This window comes from Panicum virgatum, chromosome 8K (assembly GCF_016808335.1).
Source record: "Panicum virgatum strain AP13 chromosome 8K, P.virgatum_v5, whole genome shotgun sequence".
In the NCBI taxonomy this organism is placed as follows: domain Eukaryota; kingdom Viridiplantae; phylum Streptophyta; class Magnoliopsida; order Poales; family Poaceae; genus Panicum; species Panicum virgatum.
In genome coordinates, this window is record NC_053143.1 from 7,651,626 (window position 1) to 7,670,887 (window position 19,262).

General features: G+C 43.0%; 1 protein-coding gene and 1 pseudogene across 1 annotated transcript; both read left to right on the plus strand.

Moving 5' to 3' along the window:
• The first annotated feature begins 1,776 nt into the window (after positions 1–1,776).
• LOC120643789 (LRR receptor-like serine/threonine-protein kinase EFR) lies at positions 1,777–6,056 on the plus strand. Its single transcript, XM_039920258.1, has 4 exons — positions 1,777–1,821; positions 2,942–3,114; positions 3,204–3,488; positions 4,998–6,056. Exons 3-4 carry the CDS (start codon positions 3,236–3,238, stop codon positions 5,909–5,911), a joined length of 1,167 nt encoding a protein of 388 aa, XP_039776192.1. The 5' UTR covers positions 1,777–1,821; positions 2,942–3,114; positions 3,204–3,235; the 3' UTR covers positions 5,912–6,056.
• Positions 6,057–6,571: 515 nt separating this feature from the next.
• On the plus strand, positions 6,572–8,261 carry LOC120643790 (annotated as a pseudogene).
• Positions 8,262–19,262: the final 11,001 nt, after the last annotated feature.

Sequence of the window (19,262 nt, forward strand, 5' to 3'; positions counted from 1 at the left end):
CGCAAATATTAGTTCAAGTCCTGCAAAGATGCTTATGTAATCTGTGCAAGTTACAAAAAATTGCAAAGTTCTGCAACAGCCAAAAAACACCCTATGTGACGAGAGTTCGAAAACCCAAAATCCTCAATTCTATTGAACAGTTCATAAAAATCATGAAATTTGAACCCTAGTCTCACAACATCCTGATGTGAGTCTTTCCCCAAGACAGATGTCCTAAAAGGATTAATACTTTGCCACCAATTTTATATAGATTCTAAAAGGAGCAAGAAAAATATATATAACAAATTACTATATGAATACCTCAATTCTCCAAACTTGAAATCCAATAAGCAAGGAGGGTCTAAATCAAACACAATTTTAACCATATCAACGTACATATACAAATGGGTCTTTGCCCAATAGGCCTTGTAAAAAATTAAGATTTCACCCACGGTTTATTTTGCAAATTTGACCAAGAACACTAGGAAAGGGGTTTTAGGGAGGAAAACCCAATTGCCTCCGCGAGGGGATTAAGGTCACCCTAGATGTTCTCAGACATATTCTAGCTACAGCTTTTTTTCCCAGCAACAAAGTCACTACAAATCGCAGCCATGGTCCCTTCCTCACTAAGTCAACGTTCCAAGGTCCAAGATGTATGGTTCATTGTCCTCTACTATACCAGAACTAATCCTTTTTATGACTTCTAGGCGTTGATTTTTGTGAAATTTTTTAATCCATGTGGGGAGACAATACCATATGAAATGATCTAGTGGCGGCTATTGTGATGCCCTCACTCATGTCGCTATCTCTATAATTGATTGATTTTTTTTCAAAAGACCAAGAATATTCTGGCGTTAATTGATAAGTAGAAAGCAGCGCTACTAAAAAAGCATTTTAGGGGCGGTTAAAAATGTATTTTTAGGGGTGGGTCATCGGCTTACCCGCGCATACAAATCGATTTGATGATGAACTGTTCATCGGTGTATTACAGAAACTACACTCGATTTTTAGCTACGAGACAAGGTTGGGGCACACCAGAAGCCACATGGATTGATTGATTTTTGTTCTATGCGTGGGAAGTCAACTTCTGACATTATTCTTGTTGGTATTTTTTGTCAATGAGGAAGGCCAGCTAGCCAAGGTGCCAGTCAGCAGCAGGAGTAGCAAATCGAGATGGGACGGCACATATGAGAGCACCATGGGTTGGGAGGAAGGTATAGGAGCACGAGTAGATGGACATCGCAAGAAGTCAGGGAGAGAAACACAAGAGAGCGAGGATGTGTGAAAGGGCAACGGATTTGGATGGTAATAACAAATGCTACATATTCACCCAAACGTAGCAAATTATTTAAAAATTCCTAAAGATATTGGTAGTATCTTACTATTTTCGATTTATATTTTGGAAGGATGCACCCTCCTGCAAGCAAGTTAGCTGGGCTTGTCAGAGCAAACCGAATTATGCTTTTGTATATAGAAGATAATTAAGACAGAGAGAGAGAGAGAGAGAGAGAGAGAGAGAGAGAGAGAGAGAGAGAGAGAGATTTAAGGACAATAATTCCAAATGGCTCTAGACTTGTTTGGTCGACGATGAAGTCAGGATCAAAAATTGCGGAGAATAATGACGGCATAACTACCATCAAGCAAGGACCATATTCTAATCAGTTCATGGCTGCTTATAACGCTATAAATCAGCCAAAGGAGCGTCGCTGTGGCAAGCACATTGTTAGCTCGAACGTTGTATTTTGCTGTCCAATCCTGTCGATCAGTCGGACATAGATGCCTCTGCCTCCTCACACCGTCGACCGCCGGCAGTTCAGGCTTCACCACCGGACACAAAAGCCAGTAAGCATCACGCTCGTGTTCATCCTACTGTTCTCGTCATCTTGCTTTAACCTCTCTTATTACTCCGGAAACTGCATACACCTATACAGCCGATTCCAACCGTGCCATAGCAGAAATAATGGCCCCAGATATCGTGTTGATGAGCAACATCGCCTACCTACTGTAGCCAAATAGTTATGGAAGTATTTTTTTTCATGATGAATCTAAGAGCATCAATCTTGTATTGGTCAATTTATTTGTCAATTTATCTAATGCTTTCTATATTAGTGGTTAAAGTTCAAAAAGTATACTCTCTTCCTTGAATACACAGCAGGTGTATTTCCTTGAATAGTACTCCCTCCATCACAAGAAACAAGTCATCCTAGGAATTCCATGACAAATAAACAAGAATGTAAAATGACCATGTTTGCCTCTATTTACTATCCATATTTGGCACTAATTGATTCTTGGATGCACATGCACTTTCTAAATAGGATAGGATGACTTGTTTTTTGGGACAATTTTTGAATCCTAGAATGACTTGTTTTTTGGGATGGAGGGAGTAAAAGATAAAAGTATACCCCCAATGTTAATATTGTTCCTTCTGTGGCAAATGCATGACTCCCATTCATTACAAGTGCACAAATAAAAAAATATTAGTGTGCAAAACATAAATAGTGAAGTTAACAGAACCAAGTAATGAAAACAAAGGAGCATATAGGAAGACAAAACAAAGAGCCTATGTGATATGTCCATGCCAAAGAAAGCTTAATTCTAGACATTGAATCCGTCATCAGAGTTGCGAGTTGGCTTTACCGAGCCTTTCTCCATTTGGAAATTACAGGTTTTGTTGTCATCTTATCTTGCTTATCTACAATATCATCTAGAACCTATTACTCTGTTCATGATATATATTGCGCACCTTCTATCATATACTATTTCTGATTTTACGTACGCATCCGAACAGTTGTTAAGAGTATAACAATGACAATTTTCCAAATAAATAACATGTATGACACTAACGTATTACAGATTTTGTCCGGGTTTAGTTTTTTACCATTTCCTTTAGAAATTTCAGTTAGCAGCAGAATCGGGAAGCATGTACAAATATACAGAATAACTAACTGAATCTATGTTGCAGGATTTGGAATAAAGCTTACATATACATATCTGCAAGCCAGTTCAGTTAGTAACAACTTAAATAATAGCCACCCTGTAGTGGCTGGAATTTAATTTCCACTTTGTTGCTGAATGAACAAAAGCAATTCTCCTGAGGAAAGAAAACACTGAGTAAAATTCAACAAAGTCGACAAGGTACTTCCATGACACAAGTCTGAATATCTGCTAACATTCGTTCTATATATATAGTCCATCTAAAGTTCACTTTCTTTTCATGTTTTCAGGAAATCAAGATCTCAAGTTCAAGGAAATAACCATGAGGGTTGCAGCAACCGTTCAGTTCCTGTTGGTGCTCATAGCTTGCAGTGGGCATGCTGTTACCTGTAGCTTCGCAAGTGGAAACGAAACAGATCGGCTTTCACTGCTTGATTTCAAGAAGGCAATCATTCTTGATCCACAGCGGGCCTTGATATCCTGGAATGAGAGCACACACTATTGCCATTGGGAAGGCGTCTTGTGCACAACGAAGAGTCCACTACGTGTTGTCTCTCTTGATCTTACAAGTCAAGGTGTAACGAATATGGCACCATTTATGCCATTTCGAGTGATTTTGGTGATCGAATGACAACACAACACTTGGACTAATATGATTGTTAAGATGATCATTCTCAAGCTTTTAGGTTCAAGTGATGACAAAGAGAAAGAGAAGGTAGGCGTAGCAAGGCCCAAAGGGCCGCCCCTACAGGGGTTCCGCTACCCGGTTAGCGGACGGGGGTCGAGGGGGAGCCGCCCCTCGCGGGTCTCAGGGCAGCTCCCTGAAAGCTCTTCGGTCAGTAGCACCGGAAGAACCGACGCCATGGGCATCGGAGCATCCGATGGTAGTCGGAAGAACCGACGCCATGGTACTTTGGTGCAGAAGGGAGTCGAAGCCAAGTCAGCCTATAGGCACCGGTTGAACCGACGGGTCAAAAAGGGGTATCGGTGCATTGGCCGTCCTTTGTACCAGAGACGATGTCAGGTGCCCAGGAGAAGTGTCTTCAGCACCGGTTCAACCGATGGGGCATCGGTGCATACCACCGGTGTAATGACGTCAGCGTCCAGGAGAAGATTCCTTCAGCACCGGTTGAACCGGTGAGGCATCGGTGCAAAGCATCGGTTCAACCGGTGGTCTCTGCGTCAGCCGTCAGGAGTCCAACGGCTACTTCGTGTTATGAGTGACCGGATGAACCGACGCTACCCCGCCAAGAAGCATCGGTTCTTCCGGTGGTACGCAGATTTTCAGCTAACCGTTGGAGCAACGGCTACAAGACTTGGTGGCCTATATATACGCCTCACCCCGGCCATTTGAAGATTGTTGGAGTTGCTGGACATCCCACACACACCCAAGAACATCTCCAAGCCATACAAAAGCATCAAGATCATATCCTTAGCCCTTAGCACACTTTGAGAGTGTTGTGTAAAGGATTAGCTCTTAGTGAGTGAGATTGCAAGGCCTTAAGCCTTTGTGCTGTGGTTCTTTAGCGAACCAAAACAAGAGCTTGGTGCGCCGGCACCTTGGAGCGTGAAGCTCGCCGGCAACGTCATCGACCCTCCGACTTGGTGTGGAGCGGCGACGACACCTTTGTGCGGGGGACGTGGAGACCCCCATCCTTTGTGGAGAAGCTCCTTAGTGGAACCCGGGGCCAAGGTGACCGTGATTGTGTTCACGGAAGAGACTTGGTGGCCGAGTAGCAATACTCTTAGTGAGTGCTACAACAACGTGGATGTAGGTGTGCCTTTGTGGCTAACCGAACCACGGGATAAACACCCGCGTCAAGAGTTTGCTATCTCCTATCCCGCTCTTTAAGCTTCCGCATTTCATTCTAGTAATTTGTATGCCTTTACTTTCATAGAATAGTTTCTTGATAGGAAAGGCTATAGGTTGCTAAACTCTTTTGGGATAGGGGTTTTACACTAGAACAACCTAGTTGCACATATTGATAGCATGTTTTAGTTGAAGCCATAGGTCTAAGTTTTTATTAGTGCCTAATTCACCCCCTCCCCCCTCTTAGGCTAGAGCACCCGATCACTTTCACAAGGTTTGCTAGGTCCAATCTCTCCTTCGCTCGGAAACCTAACATTCCTCACAAATCTGTCTCTATCTAACAATAGATTCACTGGACAAATACCTCAATCCCTTGGCCACTTGCATCATCTGCAAAGACTCTACATGAGTAATAACACGCTAGAAGGAATCATGCCTAATTTTGGAAATTGCTCCAATCTCAAGGCTCTGTGGCTGAATGGCAACAATCTAGTTGGGCAGTTTCCTGGTTTGCCTCCTCGTCTTCAAGAGCTGAACCTTGCACGTAATGATCTCACTGGAACCATCCCTTCTTCTATTTCAAATATCACAACACTATTAACGTTTAATTGCATGTTTAATAATATCAAGGGAAACATTCCGAATGAGTTTGCAAAGTTCCCTAGCCTGCAAACTCTGCTTGTTAGTCGCAATCAGTTGTCAGGTAGGTTTCCACAAGCCATCTTGAATATTTCTACTCTTATTGCCTTGGGACTTACCGGGAATCATTTAAGCAGTGAGGTACCAAGTGATCTAGGTAGCTCTCTACCCAATCTCCAATCGCTTACTTTAGCTGGAAACTACTTTCAAGGGTGCATCCCACCTACTTTGAGTAACGCTTCAAATCTTAATGCAATTGACATATCAGCCAATAATTTTACAGGGGTAGTACCTAGCTTGTTTGGTAAACTTACTCAACTGTCCATGTTGAATCTTGAGTTGAATAAACTAAAAGCAAATAGCAAGCAAGACTGGGAGTTTTTAAATAACTTAGCCAACTGCACTAAGCTACAAGCTTTGTCACTGGCGTTTAATCAACTAAAAGGGCAGGTACCTAGCTCATTAGGCAACCTGCCAACCTGTCTGTTCAGCTTCAGCGTTTATACTTGGGAAATAACCAATTGTCTGGTGGTTTCCCTACAGGCATAGAAAACCTACCCAACCTAATAGTTTTAGGATTGGAAAAAAACCAATTTACTGGAATGGTTCCTGAATGGCTTGGAACTCTAAAAAACTTGCAAGGAATAGACTTAGCAAGAAACAAGTTTTCAGGACCTATTCCATCATCCCTTTCAAATATGTCTCAACTATCACAGCTCTATCTAGACTCGAACCAGTTTGATGGACAAATACCTTCAAGTTTCAGGAACCTTGGACTTCTTGAAATATTGAGCATTTCCAACAATCTTCTTCATGGTATAGTACCGATGGAGATCTTCACAATTCCAACAATTCAGCAACTTGATTTGGCTTTTAACAAGCTAGATGGACAAGTTCCTACAGAAGTAGGCAATGCCAGGCAATTGATTTATTTAAATCTTTCATCCAATAAGCTATATGGAGATATTCCTAAAACTCTGGGTAATTGTGAAAGTTTGGAAGAAATCAAGCTGGACTGGAATCTTTTCAGCGGAAGCATCCCCACATCATTAGGCAACATAAGAAGCCTAAAAGTTCTCAATTTATCTCAAAATAACTTGACCGGGTCAATACCAATGTCTCTTGGCAACCTACAACTATTTGAACAAGTGGATTTGTCATTCAACCACCTTAAGGGTGAGGTCCCAACCAAAGGAATATTTCAGAATGCAACTGCTGCGCGAATTGATGGAAACCCAGGGCTTTGTGGTGGGGCATCAGAGTTCCACCTACTCGCATGTTCTGTGATGCCACTGAGTTCCTCCGGGCATAAGAAATATCTTGCGCTGAAAGTATCGATCCCATTGGCAGCATGGTGTCACTTGCTATGATCATATTTGGTATATTGCTATTTAGGCAAAAGCAAAACAGGGTATCTATCTCTTTGCCCTCATTTGAAAGTAAATTTCCCAAAGTCTCTTACAGTGATCTTGCGAGGGCAACGGAGGGGTTCTCTGCATCCAATTTAATAGGAAAAGGAAGGTATTCTTGAACTTGTTCCAAGGTACAACTATGGTTGCTATCAAACATTTTAGCCTGGAGACAAAGGGAGCACATAAGAGCTTCATCGCAGAATGTAATGCTCTGAGAAATGTGCGGCATCGCAATCTAGTCCCCATCCTAACCGCATGCTCCACTATTGATTATAAGGGAAATGATTTCAAAGCCTTGGTCTATGAGTTCATGCCACGAGGTGACTTACACGCATTACTGTACAGCTTGAATCGAGATGAAGCAAACACTTCATCTCCGAGCCACATTAAGTTTGCCCAAAGGTTAAGCATTGTGGTGGATGTTGCAGATGCATTAGAATACCTCCACCATAACAACCAAGGAACTATTGTCCACTGTGATCTGAAGCCTAGCAACATTCTTTTGGATGACAACATGACAGCACGTGTCGGAGACTTTGGTCTTGCAAGGTTCAAAATTGATTCAATAGCATCACCATTAGGTGACTCGATGTCAACTTCTTCAGTTGCTATACGGGGAACAATAGGATATGTTGCACCAGGTAGTGCTAATTGTCATAACGCTTCATGGTTCCTCTACTTAACTTTGGACTAAACATTCTTGTTTTCTATCCACAGAATATGCTGCAGGTGGTGGAGCTTCAACTGCTGGGGATGTTTATAGCTTTGGGATTGTGCTACTCGAAATATTTTTGCGGAAGAGGCCAACTGACAATATGTTCGATGATGAACTGAACATTGTGAAATTTGTTGAAACAAACTTTCCTGACAGGATATTACGGATTGTAGATCCTGAACTACTAGAAGAGCAGCAAGATTTCTCACGAGAAACTTCAGCGTCCATGAAGGAAAAGAGCTTGGAGTGTTTACTTTCAGTGATAAACATTGGACTTCACTGCACTAAGGCATCCCCAAATGGGCGCATGGGCATGCAGGAAGTGGCTGCAAAGCTGCACGGAATTAAGGAGGCATATCTGAAGTGAAACTTAGGTAAAAATAATATGATGTATGATGTGGTTTTTTCTGTAAAAATAATATGATATGTTTTTTTGTGTACTTTACACAAGGATTGTCATGATGAGCACGGACAACTGACTCTGAGGCTTGCTCCTTTGCAGATCCGTCTGGTTAGTCGGAACAGAAAATGGGGCTGGTAACTGCTTGAAGCTTCAACACCAAGCATGTGTTTCTCTGTATTACAATTCACAACTGTTACTTTTGATTTCGAAGTCGTTTGCAAGATTTGAGAATAAAGACCACGTACTCTAGAAGGAGAAAGAGTGGTCTTTCGGTGGAGTCAACATTGTTGTTGTAACTCGTAAGAGGTTATGGGTGTGTCTGGTTGCAGCCTGGTTAGGATTCTTAGCCTGGCCAGACCAAGCCTGTCTAGTACTGTAACACCCTAGGTGTTTGCACAATCAAATTGCACTCTTTGTATGCATCTTGTGCTTAGTTTACTTAAAAAGGGATCTTTTTGTAATTATAAAAGGGTATATGTGTAATTATGATTTTATGCAAGGTACTTTCTGCAGTTATATTTGAATTGGGTGTGCAATTATAGCTTTTGTGGAGGGTGTTTTTGCAAAATGTGGTGTAATCATTACATGGCAGGGAACTTTTCAAATCAGCCCAAGATTGAAATGAAATTTCATTGAAAAAGACAAATTCCTTTAAATTCAAATTCCCTTCTATGTTTTCAAATTTAGCTCTCTATCCTTTGATCAAATAAATTTTTGCACAACATCAAAGTTGTAGATCTTGAAAAACTGAACAACTTTCATGTTGGGCACTTTTACATTTGAGCCCTGGTTTAAAAGTTATTGCTTGTTTACAGTTTGGCCCCTGGAATTTTTGGAAATTGCAAAACAGCCCTTTCTTCCACCTCCAGCTCCTCTCCTCTGTTTCTCTCTGTCGCCGCCGCTGTGCAGTATCGCCGGCGCCGTGGAGAGGCCGCCCGCCCGCGTTCTGCGTCGCGCTGGCTTCCACGCGTCGCCCTGCTGCTTCCGCCGCCCTCCCTTCCTCGCGCTGGAGCTTCCTTGCTCTGCCACGCGCCCCCGCCGAGCGCAGAGCCGCCCGCATGGCCGCCACCGCGATGCCGCCGTGGATAGCCCCAGGCAGAGCTCCAGGACCCCTTCTAGCGCGCGCCCGAGCACCTCAAAGACCCCAGCAACCTATTCCTCTCCTCCTTTTGCTCTCTCCTTGCTCCCACGCCACGGAACGCCGCCGCCGCCACCCACAGAACCCCGGCGAGCTCACCCCCGCCGCGGAGCCGCCTCACCGCCGCTCCTCCGCCCGCTCTGACCCCCTAGCAAGCACCGCATCGACCTCGCGCAGCTCCCCAACCCTTTTCCCTCGCCTATTCGCCACCGGAGTCGCCCCGCCGCCGTGCTCCGAGCCCCGCAAGCCGCCGCTCACCATCGACACCCCCTCTCCGACCACCCTAGCCTCGATTCCAAGCACCAAGAGGTGCGCCTTGGATCCCTCTAGCTCCCTGGCCTCCTTCCCCTCGCCGCCGGCAACCCACATCGCCGGATTTCGGCCGGCCCCCTTCCCTGTTCTTCTTCCCCTTGACCCAGGGACCTCGGGTTGAAAGAAAAGAAACTTCAGGGTGTTATTTGAATAGCTCAAGACACAGATGAATAGTGCTCTAGGGACTTCTTTGTGATGATTTTCAGTGAATTTTGAAATTCAATATCAATTCATAGGAAATTCGTAAAATAGCAAATCTTGATGTTTTGGAATCCTCTTGAAGAGCTCTAGGCAGTAGAACCATAATATGTTAGGCTTTAGTTGCAAGTTTTTGCTGAAAAATTTGATTTGTGTTCCTAGTGCATATATATTAGTTGTTTTTATCTTTTTCTTATCTACTGTTTGAAGCCTGATCTTGCAATGAAATTTTTATGGTGATTTAATCATATGTATATAGTGTTTGCATAAAAATTCGTGCTCAGTTCTCATGTATAGCTATTTTTTTGATTTAATCCTTGTTTAATAGACTTTAATTATGGTAATTAGTTTATTTTCGTAATAAATCATGAAAATATTTCTGCATGTTCTTCTTGAGTAGCTTAGCTTGTCCAGGAAGTTTGAGCCTCAGTTGTTCTGTTTTGACTATAACAGGATCTAAAAATGAATCTTGCTAATCTGTTGTTCTGTTTTGTTTATTTTCTCATAATTATTTCTGTGTAGATAAAATCATGAAAATTCACAGTAGCTAGTTCATTTCTGTGTAGATCTCCTGTTAAATGTTGAGCTTCTGCTTTGTTCTAGTTTGACCTGTATAATTCAAGTTTGTTCTATGTGCTGTCTGAATGATTGATTTGTTTTGATTAAATGGTTAGATGTTATGGCATGATTTTTACAGGGTAGATTACTTTGTTCATATTCTGTTTAGTGTAATTTTGGCAGAATTTATTACTGGTTATGCTCTGAGTGTTTAATTTATTAGCAAACCATGTTTTGTTTGTTATAGAAAACCACCCCCACTTGTTTATGGAGTAGTCAACATCATTTGTGCTGTTGATCATGATGCCTTGTGTAGTTAGGTTTGTTAGTTAACTACTCTATAAACGATTGCCCATGTGTTATGCTTGTTTGCCCGTTGTTAGCCTACAACTTTACCATGACAGGAGTATGTTTATAATTATGTCACCTTTTGCATTCCATATAGATACGACTACGTTGACGGACGGGACGTACGAGTTGATCCCGGAGTCTGACGGAGGTGATCCAGAAGTCCAAGTGAACGCAGCTGAACTAACTGAAGCCCCGAACCAAAGTTCGGAAGAACCCCAGGCTGTGTTAGCTAGCGACTACCGAGAAGGCAAGCCCCAGACATAACCCATATTTTAAATTACTATCATTTACTGTATTATTTACTTGTGCATTTAAAGTTCTTAGGATTTGAATTGAAACCCAAGATGCATGATCCTAGGAACCTATGTACTGAACACTAGACCTGAGTTCGATTACTTGCTAAGCTTGTAGGACCGGTAAAAGTCGAGTGATTGCCTGTCACTCGCGAGCTTTATAGGATTTGCTTGTTTACTTTCTGTATCAATATAAGGACAACGGACGGGGTCGTGTTCGATAATCATGATCTTTGGTGAGACCCCGTGTGTGTTGATGAACTTGCTAAGGTCGTGGTGTGTGGTAGCGGTGGTTAAGTTTATGAAAGTACTAGCCACATGCCGTAAATATAGTACGCGGCAAGCCTAGTAGCCGATTGGACCGGGGAGTGGATATACCTTTCACTCTCTCTTTAGAGATAGGTTTTTAAATGTATTGTTGATCAACACTGCGACTTCTAGGGACAAGGGTGGACCTCGTAGAAGGGTGGACCTTGGAGCCCTGTAGTCGGGGAGAGTGACCCTATCCACAAGCCGGAAAGAAAGGTCAACGGTTGTTTGGGAACGACCCGACGGTGTTCCAGACGTGTGTGCTAGGTTTATCCTTGCAAGGTTGAATTTCGATTCAGAATCGTCCGCCTCTCACGATGATATGAGACTGCTTGATCCCTGTGCCACACAGAGTAATAAGAGCAACAATATTATTTATCAATCTTGTTGTTTGCTTAGTTTTCTACCATGTTTGGATAGTAGTTGCTTACATAGAATGGTCAAATCAACTAGAATCTTGAAAGCTAAAACTTAAAAATAAGGACCTACTCTTTATTGCTTTTCAGCAAAAGGAAAACCAGAGCCTCACAAACCCTGCATAGTCTAGCTATAGTGGGCTACTTAGACCTGTTGACGGTTAAGTCTTGCTGAGTATTAGAATACTCAGTCTTGCTGTTGAAAACCTTTTCAGGTATGAGTTTTGAGGAGCAAATCGCTAGCTTGACCTACCCTTGCTCGTTGCCTCCTGGCTAGTCCGTAGAGTGGGATATGTCTGCGACCGGCAATGACTATGACGAGTGATACCATGCTTGGGCTAGCCTGGTATCCTTTTGCGACGTGTTGTAGCCATCGTGTTTTATCTTCCGCTGTCTAAACTCTGAACTTAAGTTATGGCTTGTATAACTGTTTACTAAGGTTGGTCTTGTAATAATACTTTAGAACTGGTTTGTAATAACTTTTATGCCTGTGATGTAAAACTTGTGGTTGTAATATCTCTGGACTCGCCTTCGTGCGGGGTATGCTTGTTCGATCCGAGAACCGGTGGTTGTATCGGGACGTTACCCGACAGACCAAGGATTGTTCCGTTTGAAGTGCGTTTGACCCGGTGTTGCCTTTATGGTGATGGCCTGCGCACTTGAGCCGGGATAATTCAGGTGGTTCTGCCACAGCTGGTATCCGAGCTGCAAGCATACACCAGAGGTGTTGGAACCTTAAAAATCGTTTTCCATATAAAATTGGAACAACAAGGTATTTCGAAAAACTACGTTGGATTCGTTAAGGGTTGTGCATAGAATGTAAAGTCCTAGGGAATTTATGGGAATTACTAGGTGGTTATTTATGTATGGTTTATGTATCTGACTTCCAGCACTTTACTTTTTGTCAAACCATGCTCACAAGCAACTCTTAATTCTTGTAACGACGCACCTACGTTGAGGTAAGAAGGTAAGGATCCTCAGTCAGCTGAGGGAGTCTGACCTTCCCGTCGGTGATGCGAGCCGAACGCTGCCCTCAAGCAGTGGCTTACTTGAGGTGCTTCCAATATACCGACTATTAGTTGACTATATTGGAAGTAAAATGTGCTCAGTCAGCTGAGGGAGTCTGACCTTCCCGTCGGCGATGCGAACCGAACGCTGCGCTCAAGCAGTGGCCTACTTGAGCTGCTGCCAATATATCGATCTTGGTCGACTATATTGGGAGTAAAGGAACTTGTGAATACGCTTCTGAGTAGCGTATGTTAACGTTGGCCATACGGCGGAAATTGTATGGCTGCCGCTTCTATAGTGAGCGGTAATGTTTGGGGACGCTTTCATGAGTGCTGGCATGAAAGGTTCATTGGATATATATATATGTTCTGTCAATCTTCTGCAGGTACACTAACCGCGATCCGATAAGTTAAGAATGGTTAGAATGTATCGACTAGCTATATAGGGAGAGCCGTATTTATGTATGCCACCGTGCTAACCACGTAAGCCCAACAATAGTTGGCAATTGTTTATCTTGTGAGGACGGTCAGGACGTGCATGCATATCTAGTTGATGTTTGAATTGGTTCTTAGTGTTTGAAGTTGTTACCTAAGCTTTGTAAGGAATTTCTAGTATGAATCCTCATAGATAAGTGTTAGTGTGCTTAAATCATGAGTGAGTTAAATTTTGATTTTAGTAGCATGCTTGTTAAATGCTTTGGTTTCCTTGGATGAAAAATAGGGTTTTGGGTCATGCCTTCATCCTAAGCCCCATGTTGTTAATAGGATCTCTTCATTCCTTAGAATCTCAAATGATGAACCAGTACCGATTGTGGTTTGTTATTTTCTGAGTTTGGAACCATGTCATCTTTTGAATTAGGATCACATTTGCTTTACCGCAGTCTTCTTAAAGCTTTATTTGAGAAGTCTTGAGATAATCACATTACTCACATTTGAATCCTTTTTGATTCAGATGGCGGCTTGTCCTCAGATGTATTGGGATGAGGAGGGAAATGCTCATACCGACTGTCTGTACTGGGAGGGTTTTCCGAGGATTCTTTGGGATTCACTTCGTATCTTTCACTACCCAGATCCACCCCAGTACACGGGACGCCAGTTTTCTGAGGATGGGATTCAGAAGAACAGAGTTACCATGACCATTCCTCAGCACCCCACCTTGGATTGGCCACCTATTGATATTGAGGTGGTGGGATATCGTTTGGTTGATGCTTTTGAGACGGCAGCCCTCAGAGCTATTACTACTTTATGTGAGCACCATCCTGAGGAGGTAGCTGCGTATCCAATTGGTTTGTTTCCAGCGGTCAGTGCTGGTAATGCAGAGTGGCTCTTCAGGGCCACACTGTCACACCCTGAAATTTTTGAATTTCAGGATGTGATTAAAATTAAAAAAAACAAAACAACAATTTTCTCATAATTCTAAAATTTTCTCAACATTTATTTTCTTCACAGGGAATTTAGTAAGAATAAAAATTAGTTGTTTTTCTAAGTCTAAATGAGGTTGTTTGTTTGCACTCATGCCGCTTTGCATTGTTTTATTTTCTTGTGGTTTGATTTGAATTTGAATTCGTGGAGTTTAAATTCAAATCAAATTTGTTGAATCTTTTTGCAAACAAGTCCCTAGAATCTTGTTTTAGCCATATCTTTCACGTTTCAACTCCGTTTTCAGCGATTCTTGCGCTCACGTGATCCTTGTGACGTGTGCAATAGCTTTGTAACTTTTTATCCTCTGTGAGCACACTTTGTTGTGTCTTACAAATCTTTTCTGTTAGCTCTTAACTCAATAGTTAATCGCGACTAGATCCCTGAAGCATCGTTTATCCCATAGAATCGCCGTTTTAGTTCCGTTTTCCGCGTTTCTTGCGCTCCCATAACCATAGCAGTGAGCCCTATCCTTTAGTACGTTCTTTTAAAGCCTTTCTTTATTTTGGTGTATTGTTCTTAGAGGTATCTTGTTGTTTGCTTTGTATGTTTGCCCGATGATTGTTCCGAGTAGAAGGATCGTTGTTCGAAGATTGAAGATCAAGAATTACAAGTGAGCAAAAGCTGAAGAGCAGTAAGAGTAGCTTTTCGTTGGAGAAAGGCAAGTGACCCTAACCATACTTCTATCTATGCTTTATTTACAAGAGTACTATGATTTAATTGGAACATGGAGAACCACCCAAGAAAACAGTACAACCACAATACTAATGGGCTCTGGTCTTGGCTGAGTAATTAGATGAACTGTATGTTGTGTTGGGGTTGTTCCGCTTGGTGGTTATGAGTTTGTGTTGTGGAGCGGGTGAAGGAAGCTGCGTCTTCTGAGGGACCGCACGGCAGGGACCAACACATACATATAGGGATTCTTTGTAAAGGCCTCGTAGCGTCCCTATGCAGTCACACCTCGGAAGTGTGGTATTGTGCCTAGCTAGCACATTGCGTGGTTGGGTTCAAAGTTCTTCGGAACTTTTACGCGAATTGTGGTGAAAGTGTACAACCTCTGCAGAGTTAAAACTAACCGGTTAGCCGTGCTCACGGTCAAGAGTGGCTTGGACCCTCACATGATTAATAAACTTAAAGATGGATTTAAATCACATTCTGGTTATTTCTTGTGGCCTTGCTGAGTACCAACCATAAGTGTACTCACCCTTGCTTACTGCTGCTCAGAAGGAGAAGGTGTATAAAGATTTTGAAGATGTTGCTGAGTTCTAGGCGTACGCAACCCCCAGTCGATTGCCTGTGAAGTTTGAAGCCTCCGTTTCCAGAATAAGCTGTATAACTCTGATAGTCTTTTAATTGTTTTATTTACTCTTTTACGTGATACTGTTACTGATTATTCACTTATGATGTCTCTATATGTATGAAACTTGATCCTGGCATACATATAGCTATGCATTCGGTTTTCTTCTTAAAACCGGGTGTGACACACACACTTTGGGCACTTAATTGGAGATGTAGCTGTGGAGACTATTTAGGCAGTAGTCAGATATATGAATGCACAGTCTCACTACCAGATACTTCAGCAGCGACATATGGAGCAGGTGCTAGACTTAGCCCAGTCCTTCCAGCGAGGTCTTCATTTGAGGGATACTCAGATCCAGGGACTTCAGGATGCCGTTGCTGGTAGGGATCAGGCCATTGCACAGTTTGAGCATCAGGCTTTAGAGCATGGTGCTGAGATAGAGCAGCGCAACACAGTTATTGGATTTCTACAGGGGCAGGTGAATGAGCTTCAAGCAGATTGGGCTGATGCTTTAGCCCATATTGGTGTGCTCCAGGAGCAACTAGATGTTCCAGTCGCGCCTGCAGCAGCAGAAGAGGACCCAGAGGAGATTGAGGGAGTTTTTGACTTGGATTCGGAGCACGCACTTGCTGAGCCTAACCCTCAGCCGGACGACTCTTCTTCCGGCAGTGCCTCTTCTGTGGGCAATCTCGACGACTTCTAGGCGTCTTAGACTTGTCCTAGATAGTTGTGTTTTCTCTTATTGTAGCATTTGTACATAGAGAAGATGATGTAAAATAGCCCTAGGGAGGAGTACCACTTGTTGTATTATATGTGGTAAGGATGTATGATGCTAAGTTGTATGAGAAAGGCTACTTTGGATGTAATATGAGTAGCGACTACCAGTTTGGAAATTATGATCTTCCTGCTTGCCAAATCTCTTCATTTGTGCATTTCCACGCTGTTTGATGAATACTAAAATGTTGCAAATTTTGTGGCATGTATGCTCATCAAATTTTAGACTGTTGAATCTATGAGACTATATTTTAGTCCAATCACTTCTATGATCTCTGTTGTTTAGCAGCGTAGCACAGAACGGAGAAGAGTGAATTGCTAGATTAGCTTCTTTACCCTTTTACTCTCAGCATTGAGTATCAATACGATGGAGCATGAAGCCATCTAACAGTTGACCAATTCTGAGTTTTATGGGTTGTACAAATATGTGTTGAGCATATTGTGCTACACCGCATTTAGTTAAATTCTGCTGATTTTATTTTGATATCCACTGTTTGATCACTGCATTTACCATTGATTTTGGGAGCAAGAGAAATGTATCTAATGGATGTCTTCCATAATTACAGATGGTTGGTCAAACTCGTGGAACGCCTGAAGGCTTCGGCCGTGAGAGTGGCAGTGGATCTCAGCAGCCACCGCCACCACCGTCGAATCTGCACGAGTTGATGGCCATGCAGACTGAGCTGCTTCGTCAATTGGTCCAAGGGCAACAAAATCAGCCCCGCCAATATCATGGAGGTCGGGATGCTCAACCCGCGGGTTACCAGGAGTTCTTTGGTACCCAACCTCCACTCTTCAGCCGAGCTGATGACCCCCTAGATGCTGATGCGTGGCTCCGTACTATCAATTCCAAGTTTGCTCTGTTAGCGGTACCGTGTGCTGATGCCAACAAGGCCCACTTTGCCGCCCAACAACTTCGTGGTCTTGCACGTATATGGTGGGATCATTATTGTGAGATGCAGCCTGCTGAGCATGTCATCTCTTGGGAGGAATTTCGAACTGCCTTCAGATCACATCATATTCCTGAGGGACTGATAGAGAGAAAGTTGAATGAATTCTTGGCTCTAAATCAAGGAACCCACACTGCTCTTCAATATGCACAGACTTTCAATCACCTGTGCCAATATGCGGGTCATCATGCTGATACAGATGCCAAGAAACGTGACCGTTTTCTTCGTGGCCTCACTACCAAGCTCAAGGATCGCCTGAACCTTGTTCAGCCCAACACTTACAATGAGCTGGTTAACCTGGCCATCACTCAAGAGGACTGCATCACTGCCCATCGTGCTGAGAAGAAGCGGAAGGCACCCACAGGACCCTCGAGTGCCCAGCCACCGAGGTATCGTCTGGTGCAAAATACTCCACCCAGACCTCCACAGGGAAATGCCCCAGTGGGCAGACTTGTGTTTAAACCACCTCAGCAGCAAGGAGGATTCAGACCTCCAGTGCCTCAGCAGCAGCAACAGCAACAGCAGCAGCAGCAATCTAGCCCAAGGCCAAATGCCCCACAATTCAATAGTGGGAATGGTAATAATCGATGCTTCAACTGCGGCAGTACATCTCACTTTGCCAAGAATTGCCCGCAGCCCAGAAGGAATAATCCAGGGCAAAACTCCAACCAGAACAACAACAAGGGCAAGGGCAAGAGGCAAATGGTGCAAGTCCGGCAAGGGCGAGTTAACTTCACCACTCTCGCAGACCTTCCAGAAGGAGCACCAGTTATGACGGGTACTTTCTCTATCCACAATAAACCCGCAGTCATATTATTTGATTCTGGTGCAACGCATAGTTTTATAAGTGCCAAATTTGGAGCAAGATTAGGATTGGACTTTTGCCATACTAAGGGGTCTTTTATGATAACAACTCCTGGTGGGAACATAGCTTCCAATCAAATCACTACACATGTACCCTTAAGTTGGGTAGTAAAGTGATAAAGACAGACTTGATTTTGTTGAATTTAGAGGGCATGGATGTTATTTTGGGTATGGATTGGATGACTAAACATAAAGTAATGTTAGATATCTCTTCCCGAGCTATCGAGATAAATTCACCGTACCAAGGAGCCACCATACTCTATCTACCACAACGAGAGTGCTTCAACTCTTGTGCCTATGTTACAAAAGAAATTAAACTTGAAGATATCCCTGTTGTGTGGGAGTATGCGGATGTATTTTCAGATGATTTGCCTGGAATGCCCCCTGATAGAGATATCGAGTTTGTTATTGAACTTCAACCCGGTACCGCCCCTATTTCTAAGAGGTCGTATCGAATGCCTCCAAATGAGTTAGCAGAATTGAAAGTCCAACTCCAAGATCTTCTTGACAAGGGCTTTATACGTCCAAGTTCTTCACCCTGGGGATGTCCAGCCCTGTTTGTGAAGAAGAAAGACAACAGCTTGAGGCTATGTGTTGATTATCGACCACTCAATGCGGTCACTATTAAAAATAAGTATCCTCTTCCCCGCATTGATATCCTATTTGATCAGTTAGCTGGAGCCAAGGTTTTCTCTAAGATCGATCTTCGTTCTGGCTACCACCAAATAAAGATCAGGCCTTGTGATATTCCAAAGACTGCTTTCTCAACCAGATATGGACTTTATGAATATCTGGTTATGTCTTTTGGTCTTACCAACGCCCCAGCATATTTCATGTATTTGATGAATTCAGTCTTTATGCCGGAGCTGGATAAATTCGTCGTAGTATTCATTGACGATATTTTGATCTACTCCAAGAATGAAGAAGATCATGCTGAGCATTTGCGTATCGTTCTTCAACGATTACGAGATCATCATCTTTATGCCAAATTCTCCAAGTGTGAATTTTGGTTGGACAGTGTGAAATTCTTAGGCCACACTATCTCCAGTGATGGTATATCTGTTGATCCAACTAAAGTACAAGAAGTGATGGATTGGGAATCTCCAACTTCAGTTCATCAAATTCGCAGTTTTCTTAGTTTAGCTGGATACTATCGTCGATTCATCCCTGATTTCTCCAGAATAGCCAAGCCTATGACGGAGTTATTGAAGAAGGGAGTGAAGTTTGTTTGGAGTGACAAATGTGAAGAAGCCTTTCAAACTCTCAAAGCTCGACTCACTACTGCTCCAGTATTGGCTACACCGGACAGTACCAAACCTTTTGATGTCTATTGCGATGCTTCTGGTACGGGACTTGGTTGTGTGCTTATGCAAGAAAACCGAGTTATTGCTTATGCATCAAGAGCTCTCCGGAATCATGAGGACAATTATCCAACACATGATCTGGAGTTAGCAGTTGTTATACACGCCCTCAAGCTTTGG